The sequence below is a fragment of the Podarcis filfolensis genome (genome assembly GCF_964270895.1).
Source record: "Podarcis filfolensis genome assembly, chromosome: 15".
In the NCBI taxonomy this organism is placed as follows: domain Eukaryota; kingdom Metazoa; phylum Chordata; class Lepidosauria; order Squamata; family Lacertidae; genus Podarcis; species Podarcis filfolensis.
In genome coordinates, this window is record NC_139618.1 from 11889165 (window position 1) to 11909418 (window position 20254).

Sequence of the window (20254 nt, forward strand, 5' to 3'; positions counted from 1 at the left end):
TCCCTCTTCCAGTTTCTACTTCATTCTCCAGGCTCCTCTGTTCCCTTTCGTGACCTCCTCTTTCGTAGGAAGCGAGCAATTTAAACCAGCCTCTGAGGCTGGCAGGGGGACCTTTTGTTGAGAAGCAGCGGACAAAAGCGACCTCCCTCTGGTTACCTTAATTCCAGGCTGCCATTACCAGGCATTCCTGCTTTTCAATGGCAGTCAAAAGGAGTTCGCCAAGGGAGTCAGGATGTGGGGCAGCTGCAGGTTGAATGGCTGCAGAAGCAAGGAAGGATACACACCCTTGCCTGCTGCCGCTGCCAGAGTGCTTTTAACACAGACCCGGAGTGGGTGGATGACACTCGCAATTATGTGTAATGGATTCTTAGTGGATGAGCTGGCACGCCTAGGACAGGGTGCACAGGCTCCTAGCTTTCCCCGTTCACCAGGAAGAGTGTCTTGATTTTTTGGCTCCTGATGGTGGGGAATCGCTGCCTCTTGATTTTGGTTGGAGTCTGAAAGCTCAAAGCACACAGGCAGTTAGAAGGCAGATGAGTTGCTGGGTAAGATCTGCAGAGCCTTCCAGCCTAACATGAAACCGTGCAAAAATGGAGCCGGGTGCTTTATGCCCATTTAGAGAAATCTTGCATCTCTGCATGTTTTTGTACTGCTGGCTCTTAATTTATTTTGGCGCAGACCAAACCCAGCCTGAACCATTGGAGACTAAGCTGTCTCCAATGTCTCCACTGGAGGCTAAGCTGATTCCATTGGAATCACAGGCAGATGGGTGGGTGTCCCTGGATGTGCATGGCGTATGGAAAGTGTGGAAATATAGGCTGCTAAACCTTTAAAATATCCCCTTCAAAGTTGCTTCCATACTTCCTCTCTTCTCTTGACATGGAAAGACAGCACATGTTTGGTAAGTTAAAAATGGTTTACTTACAAACTCTTCAAAGGTAAGATTCATGTGCTTTTCCATGTAGCAGTCAGAAAACACAGGCAGTAAGACTTAGGTTGCAAAATGGTGTAGGTTTCTAAATTATTTGTATAGAAACAGAATGATGGCTCGTGTAAGGAGGAGGTCTGAGCTTGGAGCAACCAGCTCAGAAATCCTTACTCATAGGAGTTCCTATGGTGGAATGGGAGAACAAAGAGCTCCAAATTTATTGGAAATCATCAAAAAACATTGTTCAAATGGACCAAAAGTTCATTTAGACGAGCAATCCACTTCCATAGAAGCCAAACCAGAAAAGCCATAGAAACTGAGGGCATCTGAAAACCTTGATCTGTTTTTAGGTCACCTCTGATTTCAATTATTATTTGAATGTTTTAAATAGCTGTTTTAGCTGTTTTTACTGATATATTAAAAAAACAACACCTGCTTTGAGGGTTGTCTTTGTTTTTAAAGTCCAGCAACATATACATTTTATGAAATAAAATTTAAAATGTATGTGTATGATGGAATTCCATCTGCTGGAGCGAAGATGGGATTGGGGTGAATGCCAAAAGCCTTGCAGATGGCAAGTGTCGTGTTGAGAGAAATCCCCTCGTGTCGGTGTTTCCATCTGGGGCACAAAAGTCCATTGACTTCCACGTCATCCGATGACCAGAATTTTAAAAATAGAAAGAAAAACAGCTAAAAATAGCGCTGGGAGGATCTTGGCAGCAGAGCAGTGCTCGAAAAGAAAAACACCCTGTGATGTGCCCACTTTCAGCTGAAACATTCAGACCCACGAAAGCTTTCGTGGTGCTGGCACAGAAGGATGGAGGCTTATTTCCCCGTGACCCTTCCTCTAGTTTTGTTTTGTTTTCAAATCCTGTACATTCCTCTCTGCTCTTCCTGGCACCCCTGGATTCGTTCCTTGCAGTGCCAAAAACACAGGGCGAGGTGGGAGCCATCACTTTCTAAGTGTGCCTTTTCCTCCATCGTAATCCTCTAAAAACCATGCCTTTGCCTGGCATCTGCAGCAGGGCTTAGCTAAGGCTGCTTCCCCACAGCCTTACACTGTTTCCTCGCAAGCAGGACCCGAGCACAAGAGCTGTCTGGCCTCCTGCGGTTTCCAGCAGCTGGTATTCTTCTGTATGGCTGCCTCCAACTGCAGAGACAGAGCAGAGTCATCCTGGCTAGTAGCCATCGGCAGCAGTCTCTTCTATGAATCTGTGTAATCCTCTTCTAAAGCCATCTAGGTTGGGGACCATCACTGCCTCCTGTGGCAGGGAGTTCCATAGTTTAACTATGGGCTGCCTGAATAAGTACAGTGGTACCTCGGGTTACAGACGCTTCAGGTTACAGACTCCGCTAACCCAGAAATAGTACCTCAGGTTAAGAACTTTGCTTCAGGATGAGAACAGAAATCGCACGGTGGCAGCAGGAGGCCCCATTAGCTAAAGTGATACCTCAGGTTAAGAACAGTTTCAGGTTAAGAACGGACCTCCAGAACGAATTAAGTTCTTAACCCGAGGTACCACTGTACTTCATTTTCTCTGTCCTAAATCTCCCAACATGAAACTTCATTGGTTGCCTGCAGGTTCTAGTGTTAGGAGGGAAGAAAAACTCTTCTCTCTCCGCTTTCTCCATGCCATGTATGATTTTATAAACTTCTATCCCGTCTATTTTTTAATTTATTATTTATTAAATTTGTATACCGCCCTTCAGACGTCAGTCTCAGGGCAGTTCACAGCCTCTTACAGAGGTACCTCAGGTTAAGAACGTATTTCGTTCTGGAGGTCCGTTCTTAACCTGAAACTGTTCTTAACCTGAAGCACCATTTTAGCTAATGGAGCCTCCCGCTGCTGCTGCACCACCGGTGCGCGATTTCTGTTCTCATCCTGAGGTAAAGTTCTTAACCCGAGGTACTATTTCTGGATTAACAGAGTCTGTAACCTGAAGCGTCTGTAACCTGAAGAGTCTGTAACCCGAGGTACCACTGTACTTGCTTTTTAAACTAAGACATCCCCAAAAGCTGCCATCTTTCTTCATAAGGGAGTGGCTCCATCCATCTGATCATTTGGGTGGCACTTTTCTGACTCTACAATATCTTTTTTGAGCTTTCCAATTCCAATTTTTTGCCATTCCAATTGCAGTCGTACCGTAGATTTGCTTTATTTTCAATACCTTTCTTAATGATCCCTGGCATGGAATTTGCCATTTTCAGGGCCGCTGCAACCGAGGTTGACATCTTCACCAAGGCAGGCGAAAGAACTAGAAAATGTTTTCTGGCCTTTCCACCCCCTCTCCAACACAACACAACACACAACACGGACTTGAAGTGCAAGGCACTAATAAGCCAGGAAGAGGGGAGGGGAAACCAAAAGCTTTTGTGAGGGAAGAGGCAAGTGGGATGGATCTGAAAATAGGCAGTGAGTCTAAACAAAGCAGCATGCCATATTCCTAGGGGGCTCTCACTTAATCATGCTGGCATTCAATCAGTGCCCTGAGCTGCTGATGGGCTCTGAGGGGAGAAGAGGAGCTGCTGATTTTACAAATACCTGCTGCCTGCTGCCTTGCAGAACTGCAACAACAACAACAACAACAACAACAACAACAACAACAACAATAATAATAATAATAATAATAAATTTATTATTTATACCCCGCCCATCTGGGTGAGTTTCCCTAGCCACTCTGGGCGGCTCCCAATTGAGTGTTAAAAACAATACAGCATTAAATATTAAAAACTTCCCTAAACTTAACTTAAGTGGGACCTTGCTAGCTTATACTAAAGGTCCACCTGGCCCAGCATTTATATTTCTGGGAAGCCCACCGAAATGGTGTGTCTCAGGGGTGGGGAACCTCTAGTCCAGGGTTTCTCAAACTTGGGTCTCCAGCTGCTTTTGGACTACAACTCCCATCCTCCCTAGCTAGCAAGACCAGGGCACAGGAAATGATGGGAATTGTAGTCCAAAAACAGCTGGAGACCCAAGTTTGGGAAACCCTGCTCTAGTCCATGAGCCAGACTTGGCCTGCTAGGGGTTCAAATTGGGCCTGAGAGGCTGTTTTCCCCAAACCATGCCCAATTGCCTCACACATAGAGATACACAACCAGATGCCTGAAAGACAGCTCCGTGTTCAATGATTAATTGGGTGTAATTAATTGGGTGTGGCTAAAGGGCACTGAAATGCATTACACTGTTATTTTTTTTAGCTACCAGCAGGTGGAGCTGTTGCTCCTCCTGACTCAGTTATAAGGAATGTTCTCTGGAAAGGAACAGTGGTCCTGCCCTGGGTGGGCCAAAAGAATTTTGATGCTGGATTGCTTGCCTTGAGCGTGGATCTAAAGGTCCCTGTCATGTACCATAACAAATTCATATGTACTACAATATTTCCAATCTTTGTTATTCGAAAATGCTGATTGTGTAAATAAGAAGCCTGAGTAGCGTTGCTGCTGGACAGGATTATGCTAATAAATGAATTTTAACACTAGGCAGATGCAGTTTTGAGCAGTGGGTTGACATGTGTTTTGACAGCTGAAAATGCCAATTTTAGCATATGCAGTCCAGGCGCAACACTTTGGTAACAGACTCTAGACAGGGAGGCTCTAGCTGTCCCGGGTGACCAGATGCAGAAGGGAGGGACTGTGGCTCAGTAGCAGAGAGGCAGCAGCTTCCCGGCTTGATATCTCTGGAAGCTAAAAGGATCACAAAGCAGGGCTGGGGAAGACCTGTCTTAGCATGAGAACAGATGCTAGTCCCAGGAACAGGCAGATCAGGATCTGTTATTTTGGGCAGAGACGCCTGTGCCACAGTAGTCCATCTTCTCGTAACTTCCAGATTTGATTACTGCAACATGCTCTACATGGGGGGCTGCCCTTGTAGACATCTTGGAAATGTCAACTGTCCCAAAACGTGTTTTCCTTTTTGTAAATCAACCTAAGAATAAAATACGATGGAATCAGGATTAAGGGTTTTTTCTCGGGACATGTGTTGTGTGTCCCATTGATGTGGTGGTTTTGGTACTTGTCCTTCTTCTGGTGGGAAATGGGGGCTTGGGGAGGAGGGCCAGTTGGTGAGGAGTGAGAAATGTCCCTGTTTTCATCTGAGGAATGTTGGAGGGTATGGCATTCTCTCTGGCAGCCCGCAAGCTGCGGAATTCCACCCCATACAGGTGCGTTTGTCTTCTCTATACAGTGGTCCCTCGGGTTAAGAACTTAATTCGTTCTGGAGGTCCGTTCTTAACCTGAAACTGTTCTTAACCTGAAGCACCACTTTAGCTAATGGGGCCTCCCGCTTCCGCCGTGCCGCCGGAGCACGATTTCTGTTCTCATCCTGAAGCAAAGTTCTTAACCTGAGGTACTATTTCTGGGTTAGCAGAGTCTGTAACCTGAAGCGTATGTAACCCGAGGTACCACTGTACAGGTTTGGGCAAATGCTGAAAACACATCTTTTTATCCTGATGTTTGATCCCTGCACTCTGTGTTTTCAGGACCTACTCCATTATCTGTGATTGTGATCTGTTTTAGCTTTTAATTTTAAGTTGTTGTAACCAGTGCTTTTTTCTGATGGGGACGCAGGCGTACGCATACCCCTAAACATTTTGAGGGCCAGTATTTCAATTTGAGTAGGAAAATGAGAGTACCCCTAATTTTTTTTTTAAAGAAAAAAAGCACTGGTTGTAACCCACCATGACACCTGCTGGTGAAAGGCAGTTTAATCTTCTTCTTCTTCTTCACCATCTAATAATAAGAATAAGAATAAGAATAAGAATAATACTTCCTGTCTGCGGATGATTTGCATTAAGGATGTCTGATTGCAAAGTCATTAAGGATGTCCGATTGCAAAGGGGAAGAGCACATGCTTCTGACTGCAAGTTCCTTCCTCAGCATCTCCATGTAGGAGTTAGGTTCCTGTCTGAAACTGGAGAAATTACTTTAATTATTGGACTTTTGTTCCCATCAACCTTAGCCAGCACATCCAATAGTCGGGGTGATGTGAATTGTAGTCCATAAAATCTGGAGGGCATCATGTTGTCTGGTGTAAGTAATTAGCTCACCCTTTGAGAAAGTCCTGATCTGGTTCTCTGGATTGTGTCCCAGCTCTTTATTTAAAGGTGCCAGCATGCCAAGAAAGGAAGACGCTTCCTGATTCTTCAAAGAGGTGCATAGAAAAGGGAACTTTCAGTCCTTCAAGGCATTTTTTTCCACCAGCTTGCAGCTGAAATTTCCCCGCTGTGGTCAGTAAGTAGAACACCACCTGTCTGCTTTTGAGAAGCTCCCTTAGCCAAGTTGAACCACTGTCTGGCCCAAGTCAGTATCATATGTTCCAAGTCTGTCCACACCTCTGGGTTGCAAAATCTCCATCGTGGTTTTACTAGAGCTCCTAAGATCTGCCACCAATGTAAGCAAGGGGGCAAAATGGTTTCCCATGCAGCCACAGCAAGAAACCCACATGACCATGTTTCAAAAAGCAGTTTGCTGGCTGGCATATTTCATTGAAATTTGTTTGTTTTCATAAAATTTATGCACTACTTGACTGTAAAGAACCCCAAACAGGTTTACAGAAGGAATAAAACAATAAAATTACTGTCAAAAACAATTATTTGAAACATTTTTAAAACCTCTGATGAACTTTAAAACACATGTCAAGTTTCTGCATTTCTGGGTAGGCTTGCCTAAGCAAAGATGCTAGTAGCAGGGGCCAAAAAAGAGTAAGGGGAGGACGTCTGCCTGCTGTCAATAGGCAGGGAGTTCCACAGTGTACTAAAAGATTGATTTCTTACAAACTCAGAATGAATATTATGTGGCACATGTAACTGTGCCAGTTTCACAGATTGAAGCAGTCAGGGGGCATATATGAGGTAAGGTGATCTTGAGAGTAAACTCATGCGGTTGCTTTCTCTCCATTTGTGTTAAGTTGTGGGTGAACATATCAGACAACACAGCGATTCTTCAAACAGCTCTTGTTTATTCACAGAACTGAACTGAACTGAAGGGGCCAGCCAGCCTGCTTATATAGAGCTCCATTACAACGCAACAGTAACCACTTTCTGTAACTATCCAATCACTGAAAGTCACTTTCAATTCCTTATTTGCATATGTGGACCTGAGTGAAAACTATCTACAGTATCCCCCTGCTGGCCCAGGGTGAGAACTTCAGTACATAACATATTGTCACCTGTATGCTCTTAAATCAGGAATGAAAAACCTCTGGCCCTACACGTGTTGGCAGACTTACTTTTAAATAAACAGCCTGTGCAGGTGCTGATTTTAAACTCCCAGGTATGTTTGTTTTAACTTATAAAAGTAGTGGGTTGTATCCAACTATGTTCAACCCAGAGTGGTTTCACTGAAACTGATAGATCTACTGTAAGTTTGTTATGCCCATTAACTTCAGTGGGTTAATCTGAGTAGAAACGCCATGTACAACCTTTCGTTTTTTATGCATGATTGAAGGGTATCCAAACAAGGAAGTGTTTTCTTGTAAACATGCCTGGCACATTTTGGCACAATTGCCTTGATCAAGAGCTTATTCGCATATTTCTCTGCAAACTTGATCAAGAAATCTCTGTTGCAAGAGAGGTTTCTCAATCGCGTTTGCAAAGAAATAGGTGAATTAGCCTTTGGTAAAGGCCATTGTGCCATCTTTGAGACGCGCTGCTCTTTCTTGCATTATGCCTTTCTGTGTTGCCTGGTTTTTTATTTGTTTGTTTGTGTGTTTCCTTTTCAATTCGTGAACATTTCCAGAGAGGTAGCCTCCAATGAGTGGTCCATGAAAAATAATGCCACATTTGCACTAACCAGGCAGTGAGTGAATGGGTACTAAATGTTAGCAAATCTAAACTGTTCAGCTTCATGATGATTTGACAATGTATTGCACTGTTTAATTGAATATTATTATAATGTTGTTGTTATTGGCTGCTTGAAAACTTCCCTGGAATGGAAATGTGAGCGAGTTGTGAAAAACACAATGCCTGCTGCTGTGAAATAAGTTTGTAATCCTCCTTATCCTGGTTCCCCAGCAGTTCTCTGAGGCTTCTGTCTTTTCCAAAGTTGTCTGCTCCTTTGCTAAGGAAACAGCTCTGCAAGGAGAATCCTCCCTTCCTGAGGCTGATTTGTTAATAATGAAATGACAGATGGCTTTTATCTATAAGGGACATTCCTTCTACCCTGCTCTTAATCCCGAGATTCTCTTTGTGGGCAGCTGAATGGTTCGAGGCCCTGCATTGTAAAAAATATCCATTAAGCATTGCAAGTGAAGCCCAAATCCACCAAGGGCTACTCTGCACCTGACTGAATGTGTGCTAAACATTAGCAAATCCATTTAAATAACGCAGATAGAGTCGAGAATTTTTATTTTTTTTTTCAAAAACTCAGCTCCCAGTTTGAAAGGCTGGGTGCGGTGGAGAACATAAGAGAGATCAGGCCAAATGGATCAGGCCAACCACATTGTGTTCTCAGAGATGCCTATGGAAAGCCTGAAAGCAGAACCTGAATGTAGCAGCAATCTCCTCTCCCCACCTGCAACTGGTTTTCAGAAGCACAGAACATAATAATCGTGGCTGGTTCTTGGTTGCTGCTGATAAACCTTCCATAATCCTCTTTTAAAGCCGTCCACGTTGGCGGCCGTCACTGCCTCCTTGCCGGAGGGAGTTCCATAGTTTAACTACCGGTATGTCCTGCTTGAAGAAGACTTTTATTTTCCCTTCGGCTTCGTTGGATGTCCCTGCGCTCTAGTATTATGAGAGTAAGGAGAAACAAAACACTTATCTTTTCTGCACGCTGTGAATAATTTGGCTGCTTTTACTCGCGCTTTCTGCAAACGAAAAAGCCCCCAAATGCTGTGATCTTTCCTCAAAAGGGCTGTTGCTCTTTCTCCGTGATCATATTTTGATTGCCCCTTTCCCTCCAGCTCTACACTGTTCCTTTTTTTAGCGGGGGGAGGAAGATGCGTAGTCGGAATCAAGTGCGAGCCTCCGCAGGTTGCACCGAAAATCCAACCTCGGAGCTAATTTTCAAAAGCGGACTTGGGAGAGTTAAAGAGCTCCTGTTGACAGCTGGCAAGCCGACCGGCCAATCCTAGCTGAAGCTGCTTTGCTGGCCACGCCCCCGTCCTTTCCCTTGCGCTCGCTGATTGGCGGAGCGATGGAAACCCGGGCAGGCGCGCGCCCTTCCTATGCTCCATATATAGAGAGAAGCGTAGGGTTCAATAGAAATGTGAGTCTTTTTTTCTGGGGTTTTTTTCTCCTCCTTCGTTCGATCGGATTTGCAGTCTGGATTTGCGATTTTTCTCTAGTGCTCTGCTAGATGCAGGACGTCAGCCAGCACCGGTTGGTTGTGAAAAGCCCGAACTGATTTCTTTTTCCTGCTTCCCATTATTTTGGCTTAATAATGGCCAAAAGGAGCTCTTTGTTCATTCGAATAGTAGAAGGGAAAAATCTACCAGCCAAAGACATGTGAGTAAAACAAGCAAGCAAGCCAAGCTTTCCTTCCTCATTACCCACCGCTTGTGATTGTTGTTGTTGTTATTTGATCTGTTATTTATCAAACCCCAGTTCTTTGTTGCTGACGAAGCTAGAGGCGGTGTGTTTGTGATCCTCTATGTGCTTTACTTAGAAGTTCCACTGATCGCAGTGTTTCTTGGTAAGTGTGTGCAAGATTGTAGGCGTCGAGGTGCATCCAACTGAAACCTACTCGGAGTAGACCCACTGACTAGACCTATGTATGTCCATTAATTCCAGTATTCTGTGAGTATGACTAATGCTGGATACGGCCCCTTCCCTCTTGCAGATCAACACCATACATTTAAAGCATATCTGTTGCACATTCAAAGCGCATAACATTCCCCAGTGGATTTTGGGAGCTGTAATTTGTTAAGGGCGCTGGGAATTGTAGCTCAGGGAGGGGGCAACTACAGTTCTCTGGATTCTTTGGAGGAATCCATGTGCTTTAAATGTGTGTTGAATTTGCTGTAAATGTATTGTGTGGGTCTGCCCTCTGCCTCTCTATTGTATGTTAAGATTTTGGTAGCTTTTTAAAAAATAATAATTGTGAAATAAGTTTCTCTTTCTCAGTTGGTCAGCTGGTGTTTAAAAACATATTGTAGAAGCTTTCCTGCTTCCTCTTTTGGGGCTGAAAAACAAAATCTGTACACTCTGATTCTAGGGACAGGGTTTGTTTTCCCCCCTCCTGAAAAATCTAGCTTTGCCTTCCCCAGTCTGGTGCCTTCCTGACGTTGTCACCCAAAACATCTGGAAGGTACCTGGTATGTGACGGCAGATCTAGCCTGAGGAAGCTTACTTATTACCATTTAATTAAAACACAAGCTTGATTGTCAGCCCCTAGCCAACACCTTGTCCTCATTTCAAGCATGTTAATTTCTTTCTGTGAGACCAAAAAACGCCACTAACTGCATGTTTTCCTATTCTGTAACAATAAGAAATCAATTTTGATGAAGAGGTACATCCTAGCTCCCATAAACAGTTGCATTCCCACTCCCACTCCACCCTGTCTGCCAAGCCAGCCTCATCTACATGGCCAAATATGTTCACAACATTCTTATTTATTTTTTTATTTGCTGTCTGACACTGAATTGTTATAGATTCCGGAGGGGTGGCTGTATCAGTCAGCGGTAGCAAAACTGGCAATGAGTCCGTGGCTCTGTTGAATGGCTCATCATGGCATAAGCTTCTTTTGCCTGATGATGCCACATACAGAGTTATTACAGGCACGTTTCTGAAGCAATTCCCAGTCTCTGCATGAAAGTTGGGTTTAAGACGTAAACTCCATTGGCATGAAAAAAGGACAGCACAACATTCAATGCACCTAAAAATAGCAAAATGGCCTGATCGCTGTTAAAACGTATTTTCCTCCCTCGCTCTCTCTTTCTCAAATCGGGGCTTAAATTGTGCCAGATTTCATGCCAAAGCTTAGGCTCTGGAATCTGTTTCGACACCGGAGCTAAGAGCCGCTGTCACCTCTCTTTAGAAATCCTTAATCCAACACTGTGCAGGATAAACATGATTCTGATGAAATGAGAGTGGAGAAGAAATAAGAAGCAGATAAAAAAATCTGCCTGGCCATAGGGGGTCAAACACTGCAAACTCTTAATTGATTTGTATTATAGCAAGATCCCCATTTGCCCATCGCTTTGAAATCCACCCTGAAATGTTTTCTTTGTGTCCTTTCCCAGGGATCTGAAGGAAAAATATTGCATTAGGACTGGCCTGCCAGGATGTTGTAGAAAAGATAGGCGTTCTCTTAAATGACAGGAGTAGAAATTTTAAAAACGAAAATACAGTTTTTAATACCAAGGGCAGAATTCATGGACTTGCTTCACATTATTCCTGCAACAATCCTGTGAAGTATGTTAGCAGGACCTGTTAACTTAATATCTTTGCAGGGGCCTTATTGAAAGCGTCCTGGGTCCCAAAACTACTATGCTTTCGCCTATCCTTCTAACATGCTTGCCTCACTTGGAACGACTGCCCAATAGTTTAAAAGAATCCCTTGAGAATAAAAATGACCACTTCACTGACCGCTGTTGGACTAGTAAAGAACTTGGCGAGAGTGCGTCTGAGAGTACAAAGGACTTAATGCATCTCTTTCAATCATTTCTCAGTTATCTTTAGAGCAGTTCTGTAAGATGGGCATGGATTACCCCCAAAGTTCAGGTTTTGGCAAGTAGGGGGCAGAAAGATGAAGGGTTGCCTAAGACCTGCTATTCCTTGCATGGCTATTCAGCAGAGAGCTTGCTGTTCAACAAGGCGAGCCTATTTTTAGGATTTCAGTGATTTACGGCAAAGTTCTGAAGTAAGGTCTTGAATGTGAAGTCTTCTATAAACTCCCAGAAAGCAGGTTCCTGTTGCATATAGTCAGTGCTTTTTTTTTCTGGGGGGACGCATACCCCTAAACATTTTGTGAATCTATGTTTGGCCTCATTGAGGGACAGTATTTCAAGATGAGTAGGAAAACGAGAGTACCCCTAAACATTATTTTTTCTTAGGAAAAAAAAGCACTGCATATAGTAACATGTACATAAACTGTATGCGGGTAAAATTTGCATGTATAACCATGCACAAGTTATGCGCAAGAGAACCCTGCTTTTTGAAGTGTCTCCAGTCATGCACAGAATTTGTTTGCACAAAGTCTTCGTGCTTTACGTGTAAAGGGGGGGCAGTGTGCACTAGGCCTCTGCTCTCTGTGTGCAAGATGTATACATCATGCACATACAACTCTCAATGTGTACCCCATCATTGGATGGTATTTTTGCCACATAAAGCACTGTGTCACCACTTTAAGCTGTCATGTCTTCCCCAAAGAATTATGGGAGCTGTAGTTTATTAACGGTACTGAGAGCTGTTAGGAGACCCATATATTCCCCTCCCGTAGCTACAATGCTAGAGTGGTTTAACAGCCTGCCCTTCTTTACAGGAACCTCCAAAACTTGTTGCTCTGTAAGAGTGAATAGAGTCCTCCTAGACATGAATTATGTGAATGTGGCCTTGGTGCTTTATGGAAGGCCTTGGGGCAATCTCAGGGTGGAGAAGTTAAATCTTCTAAAGAAAGCATTGCAATACAATAAAAAAAACTCTATGCAGATATTTGCAAGGACAGTATGGAGAGGAACAAGAAAGGCAATATGCTTTGATGCAAACTTTCTGAAATCCCTGAACTTAAGTTCCCTTCTGAGAAAGATTTGTAGTTTCCTTTGCTTGCGGGCTTGGCTTGCAATTATAATGTGGTTTTGATCCAAAACAAAATGGGTTACTTCCTATACCTTAAGAGGCAGGTGGTTGGTGCAGAATGTCCTCCCCTTCACAATTGCAGCCAGCTGTTAAGTGTGTTTGCCTCAGAGGTGGCCTAGATTTGCTGACAACATTGTGCTAGAAAGTAGAAGCCTGTTTAAACCTTTCCTTATCATACTGATCTTCACCCAAGTGAAGGGAAACATTGTAAGGGGAACCCTGCAGTTTGAGGAAATGGCTTCTCCTCCCTCCCCCTTAAGAGAGACTTGGGCCGCATTCACACTATATATTTCAACCATTATCATACCAGTCATGGCTTTCCCCAGAGAATCTGGGGAGGGTCTGAGAGCTGTTAGGAGACCCCAACCCCACATTTAAAGGGGCAGGGGAAGGCCAGACAACACAGGGATTGGGGAGGATGTTGTGTGGCTGCCCCTACATTAATGGGAGGTAGACAGGCAGGTGCAAAACTACATCTTGTTCTTTGTGTGTGCACAAGCCCAGATTTCTCATGTGCAAGGTCTTTGGTTGCGGCGCATAGTCTAGCAATCACTTATTTACATCCTTCTGTTATCGTGTGTCCATTGAACCCTTTTTCTGGCTGCTTCCCTTCACCGTGCTCCCCCGGTATCAGGAGCAGCTGATGAAATAAGAAACAAGTCGAAAGGGTAAGAGGCCTCCCTTCTCTCCTCTCTCAGCTTCTCCCCCCCTCCCACCCCCAGTTCATGAATGCCCCAGGTCAACTCCCTGCATTGTAGTCTTCTGTGACAGCTGAAAAGGCTAGTCCATTAATATATTAAAATGAGAACTTTTCTCTGGAAATGTCATGGTGCCCTGTGAACTGGATGAGAGCCCGGGCAATCCCTAGCTATTATTGGGGCCCCTCCCAGCTACGCTAAGCTTTTTCTTCTTGTCTGCCCTCTATTACTGTGTGTTGGGCTGAGGCCTACAGAGCTGAGATAGTGGAGCCATAGGGAGCCAGTGTTTACATTCAAGCAGGGCAGAGCGGTACAGCCTTTCCAGGAGGGTACCACTTCAGATTGTAGGGGTGTGTGATTGATGAATTGCATTTATATCCCACCCTTTCCTCCAAGGTGGCATAGAATTGTAGAGTTGGAAGGGACCCTGCTGCAATGCAGGAATCTCAGCTAAAGTATCTATGATAGATGGCCATCCAACCTCTGCTGAAAAACCTTCAAGGAAGGAGAGTCCACCACCTTCCAAGGGAGTCTGTTCCACTGTCGGACATCTCTTACTGCCAGAAAGTTTAGTCAGAAGCTCCTTTCTTGTAACTTGAATCCATTGGATCAAGTCCTACCCACCAGAGCAGGAAAAAAAACCAAGCTTGCTCCATATTCCATGTGGCAGCCCTTTGAGATATTTGAAGATGGTGTACACGGTTCTCCTCCTCCTCCTTTAATCCCCACAACAGCCCTGTGAGGTAGGTTAAGCTGAGAGGCAGCGACTGGCCTCCAAGGTCACCCAGTGAGCTTCATGGCTGAGCCCCGCTCTCTCCCAGATGCTAGTCTGACATGCTAACTCCAGCATAGGCAAACTCCGACCCTCCAGATGTTTGGGACTACAGTTCCCATCATCCCTGACCACTGGTTAGCTAGGGATGATTGGAATTGTAGTCCCAAACATCTGGAGGGCCGGAGTTTGCCTAGGTGTGTGCTAACTACCATACCACACTGGCTCCCTTGGGCCAGGGTGGCGGCGGGGAATCCATTTTGGAGCTTAGGAAGTTCGTTTCTGTACCAAAAAGGGTGCAGCTTCCCTCCCCAAAGCAAATAGATGGCTTTCCTTTGGGATCACAACAGGAGAAGGGAAAGGTTCGATTCTCCCCCCGCTCCCCGAACTTGCTCTGACCCTGTTACTTATTGGGATTCCTCTGCAGTTATGCTTTAAAAACAACCTCCCCCCCCCCCCCCGCTCTCAGTGGTGGCTGGTCTCTAAGTAGGACGGAAGTCAGAGTCACTTCCGAATGGTTGTAAGCAAGAAGTCAGACAGGTGGGGGCTGGTTGAGGGCAGGCAAAGGTTGGTGAAACAGTGCCTTATTTGCCCTTATTTGACCAGTCTTCGCTACATGTCATGTGCTGTTAGATGCATCTTGTGTGGAAACAACTCTATGCTCAGTCAGTTGAGCATGAGACATAATCTCAGGTTCGTGGGTTTGAGCCCCACATTGGGCAAATAATAATAATAATAACAATAATAATAATAATAATAATTTATACCCCACCCATTGTTGGGCTGCTTCCAACAAAATATTAAAATACAGTATAAAATATTAAACTACAGTAATGCATCAAACATTAAAAGCTTCCCTAAACCGGGCTGCCTTCAGATGTCTTCTAAAAGTCTGGCGGTAGTTGTTCTCCTGGACATCTGGTGGGAGGGTGTTCCACAGGGCGGGTGCCACTACCGAGAAGGCCCTCTGCCTTGTTCCCTGTAACTTGGCTTCTCGCAGTGAGGGAACCGCCAGAAGATCCTCGGCGCTGGACCTCAGTGTCCGGGCAGAACGATGGGGGTGGAGACGCTCCTTCAGATTCCTGCATTGCCGGGGGCTGGACTAGATGATGCTTGTGGTCCCTTCCAACTCCGATTCTATGAGGCTAGACTAGGATTTGCAGCAACTGTGGGCCCCATTTGGAAGGTGGAGGGAACTAAAGAAGCAAGGAGGGGAAGATGGGAAATCATGGTGACAAATCACTCTTGGTATATTTATGTGGCCATCTAACTTGTTTAAAAAAATTAAACTGTAGTTATGCATCTAATCCTCTTGAAATGTTATAGTCGGCTTACAGCTAGTCCTAATAGAAATAGATTGCAGCCCCAGGAGAGATGCACTTTGACAGCCCTTAGTTTGCATACATAACTCAAGACAACAAATACACGCATGCAAACTATTGCATGCAGTCCTGGTCTATGGCCTTCATTCTTTCATGACTGCCATGTTTACAAAACCAAACCTCAGCAGGTTGAAGTGTGATGGTGATGATGATGATTGATTACCTGCCCTTCACCCTAAGATCCCAGGGTGAGTTACAGCAATTTAAATTTCCCTATTAAAGGCAGTTTACAATAAGTTGTAATCACAGGAATGGGGTGGGACCAGAAAAATATATATTGTGTGTCAAAGGCCATGGCAAAAAGGTGTATCTTCCTGTATCTTCTTTGACTGCCAGGGACCACTCTTTTTAATGTTTCTTTGCTCCATTAACATTTTTTAAAGTGACAAGAAGCTCTATATCTCTCGGTGCACACCTTGTGACCAGAACATCCTTGACAGTGAAACCTTTATTTCCTTGCCTGCTGTCTTAATTGCGTTGGTTGGTTTTATTGTGGGATTGTTTTTAGCTGCTAATAATAATAATGGATGCTACAGACTAACCTCCTTCCTGTCATGCTGATATTTTATGTTCAGGAAGTACTGTGTTTTGAAAAGGATTTCTGCCACTTCATGTAATGTTGGTTGGTTTTTTTTAAAAGGTTAACTGTAAACTGTCAAAAAGTTGGCATGAGTTTTCGATTTGCAAAGCTTTTTTTTTTTTTTAAGTACTGTGGTTTGGGTGGGAGGGCATTATCATTCTTCCTTTCAGGATTAGGCACACTGAAAGCTGTCTTTCAATGTCCAACTCTTGGTCTAAGTAAAGGTAAAGGTACCCCTGCCCGTACGGGCCAGTTGTGTCCGACTCTAGGGTTGTGCGCTCATCTCACTTAAGAGGCCGGGAGCCAGCGCTGTCCGAAGACACTTCCGGGTCACGTGGCCAGCGTGACGAAGCTGCTCTGGCGAGCCAGCACCAGCGCAGCACACGGAAACGCCGTTTACCTTCCCACTATAAAGCGGTACCTATTTATCTACTTGCACTTAAGGGTGCTTTCGAACTGCTAGGTGGGCAGGAGCTGGGACCGAAAGACAGGAGCTCACCCCGCCGCGGGGATTTGAACCACCGACCATACGATCGGCAAGTCCTAGGCACTGAGGTTTTACCCACAGCGCCACCCGCGTCCCTTTTAAACTCTTGGTCTACCTAGCTCAATACTGTCCATCGCAGTGGTGGGAAGCCTGTGTCCCTCCAGATCTTGTTAGACCGTCCAAGTCCCATCATAGGATTGTAGAGCTGGAAGGAATCACAGCTAAAGCATTCATGGCAGATGGCCATCAAACCTCTGCTTACAAATCTTCAATGAAGGAGAGTCCATCACCTTCCGAGTCTGTTCCACTGCCGAACAGCTCGTTACATCAGAAAGTGCTTCCTAATGTTTAGCTGGAATCTCCTTTCTTGTCATTTGAATCCATTAGCTCGGATCCTATCTTCTAGAGCTGAAGAAAACAAGATTGCTCCATCTTCCATGTGACAGTCCTTTAGATATTTGAAGATGGCCCTCATACCACCTCTCAGTCTTCTCCAGGCTAAACATCCCCAACTCCTTCCACTGTTCCTCATCAGGCTTGGCTTCCAGACCCTTGATCATCTTGGTCGCTCTCCTCTGCACACATTCCAGCTTGTCAACATCCTTCTTAAATTGTGGTGCCCAGAATTGGACACAGTATTCCAGGTGTGGTCTGACCAAGGCAGAATACAGCAGGACTATTACTTCCCTTGATGTGGACATTATGCTTCTGTTGATGCAGCCTAGAATTGCATTAGCTCCCCCCCCCCGCCACCGCTACACAACATTGTTGAATCAGGGCTTTTCCACGCTTTGCCCTGCTCTTTCCAGGCACTGGTCCACACTTAAAAGCTCCAGGTCCATGCAGTTTGTTTGTTTTCTGTCCTGAGCTTTCCCCAAGAAAATCCACTCTTTACTGCTCAATTGCAGCGAGCAGCAGTTCGGGTTTCCTGAGGACTGCTGATTGCTCTCACTGAGCTTTAAAGAGCGGGGTTTTGCGAGGAAAGCTCTGGAGCTAAAAGCGGGGGGGGGGGTTGGTTGGATACAAAGCTTTAAAGTCTGGTACGGTAAAGGTAAAGTCTGGACTGTGCCTAGAAAGGGTGGAGGAAAAGCAAGTGTGGATAAACCCTCAGCCCCAGATAGCATGACCCTTAAGGATGAGAGATGCCAAGTGATGTCAGAATGCTGTTTATTGATTATAGCTCGGCTTTTAATACCATCCTTCTGGACATTCATATTAAAAAGCTGGTGGACCTGGACCTTTTCCCTACCATCTGTGATTGGATTAAAGACTTTCTGAGCAATCACACACAAATAGTGAGGATTGGGCCTGTTACATCTACCTCTCTGAAGCTCAGTGCTGGCACCCCACAGGGATGTGTGCTGAGTCCCTACCTGTACTTGTTGTATACATTGACTGCATTTCATCTGATCCATCCACTGCACTTATTAAGTTTGCAGATGATACCACCATAATGGGTCTAATTACAGATGGAGATGAATCAGCGTATAGGGAGGAGGTTCAAAAAGTCTCCACATGGTGCCTAGAGAACAACTTGCACCTAAATATCAGCAAGACAAAGGAGATGGTGTTGGACTTTTGGAGGAAGAGAGAGGAACTAGCCCTGTTTTATATCAGGGGTGTGTGTGTGTGTGTGGAGAGTGTCTCTTCCTTTAAATTCCTGGGAGTTTACCTTAGTGAAGACCTCACTTGGAAAATCAATACAACCCAGGTGGTTAGGAAGGCCCAACAGAGACTCCATTTCCTCAGGGTCTTGCGAAAGAACCATGTCAAACAAAAATTGATGATCTCCTTCTACCGGGCCACAATAGAAAGTGTCCTTTCATACTGTATAACAGTGTGGTACGCTGGTTTGACAGCCACGGACAGGAAGTCCCTACAGAGGGTGGCGAATACAGCACATGACATCATGGGCTGTCCTCGGAGTTCGCTAGATGACATCGTGGGAGACCGCTGCCTCAGGAGAGCGAGGAAAATTCTTAGGGATGCCTCACACCCTGGCCAGCGCTCCTTTGGGCAGGAGATACAGAAGTATAGTCAGCTGCACCAACAGGTTAAAGAACAGTTGGGCTGTTGGGCTGCTGAATGAAAAAAAAAAAGTGGTGTAATTGACTTCTGACAAGCACACAGAGCATGAACAAGACTGAGTGTAGGGGGGGGGGCTTGTTTAATTTCACTGCACACAGGTGGTGTAGAACAATAAAGGTTTATTTATTATTATTATCATAATATCTGAACCTGGAACCTTTTGCATGCAAGGCTGGGGACATCAGGCTAAGTTCCAAAACAATTGCGAACAACGAAGTGCTGCATACCTTCGACATCATGGAAGGACTGATGAAGCCCCAAACGCACAACACATTTTCTAGCACTGAACCTGCTGAAGCTAGGATGAGAAATTGGCTCGGAGCCCTGGTCGTCTCTATAAAGCCATCCCTGAGAAAATCCTGCTCTAGAGCAGGCAGCCCAAACGGTGGTGTGCTCAGGGGCTCTATGGAAAGTCTGGGAAGAACAGAAGGAAGGCAGGCTGCAAATGGTAGAGCTCAGTGGCTGCTCTGTCCTTCTGAGAACTTGTGATTCACCTGCAAGGTGAGCATGACGGACCAGAATTGGTGGGGAGAGGAGGCACTTGAAAGGACTAGGAAGGATTCGTGTGGTGATTTAAGGAGAGCCTTACAAAGTTCACACAGAAATATAACAATGTTTGGTTTAACTCGCCTGCGGAAACAACTCAGAGGTTATTAAGAAGAAAAATGATAACAAGAAGACTGGAAGATGGGATTTGTGAACATCAAAAGCAGCAGAAATATGAGATGATTGGACCCTCACTGAGCTCGAAACATGGGAACCCCCCCAAAAATTTAAAATTTGGCAAAATATTCGGACTATATAATATGTATTGGTATAATTTGGAATAATTAACGTGATATGATTGGATTGTTAAATGGAAAACTTAACAAAAATTATTATTAAAAAAAGAAAGGACTAGGAAGGATTAGGAGTATGAAAGATGGAGAAGGAGGAAGCAGATAAAGAACACGGATGAAGGAAGCAATAAAAATAAAACTGAAAATCTGGCATGCAGTGCATTGTAACCGCTGCAACAGGAAGAAAAATCATGATGTGGTCTGTCTGGACCCTCTGTAATTTTTAAGCAGTCGATGGGTGGGGTGCGGGAAGCTTGAGTAATATAAGTACCAAGACAGTTCCCTGCCCCAAGCAGCTTACAATCTATGCAGTTAAGTATTGAGTAGGGTGTCAGCAACTTGACTTCAGTGAAACAAGACAACAGACGGATCAGGCAAAGGGTTCAATCCCAGCATGCTGTGGTGCAGTCAAACCAAGAGGACTCGAATCATAGCCAGCAAACATATGTATTTTGCAGCATTTCTAAACTTTATTTTGTGCCTTTATGGGGAAAAAATGGTTGAAACGTTTTGGCCTCTTTTCTTTCTACTCCACATATTGTGTACATTTTACATACTCACTAAAGTTTCCTTGTTCTGGTGACTAACATTCCCCTTTGAAAAAGAAAACAAAGAACTTCACTTCAGCAACATATTAGAGAGGGTCTCTTACCCCTCCCACTTCCCCCTGCCAGTGTACCTTTTACTGGAAGGCTCTCTGGGTAATTGGAAACCTTGTGGATCTGTCAACAAAGCATAAAACCTTAC

At 44.7% G+C, this 20254-nt stretch overlaps 1 protein-coding gene across 4 annotated transcripts in view; it reads left to right on the forward strand.

Annotated features, from left to right (window-relative positions):
- Nucleotides 1-9097: 9097 nt before the first annotated feature.
- The window catches only part of RASA4B (RAS p21 protein activator 4B), a 49628-nt gene continuing 38471 nt past the window's right edge, over nucleotides 9098-20254 (forward strand). The window contains exon 1 of one of the 4 annotated variants that reach the window (XM_083587597.1): nucleotides 9098-9370. In XM_083587597.1, coding sequence (XP_083443723.1) covers nucleotides 9306-9370 — 65 coding nt within the window. In that variant the 5' untranslated portion in view covers nucleotides 9098-9305. Of the gene's footprint in view, nucleotides 9371-9472; nucleotides 9558-20254 lie in introns of those variants that run through there. The other 3 variants (XM_083587596.1, XM_083587598.1, XM_083587599.1) reach the window with 3 other exon arrangements.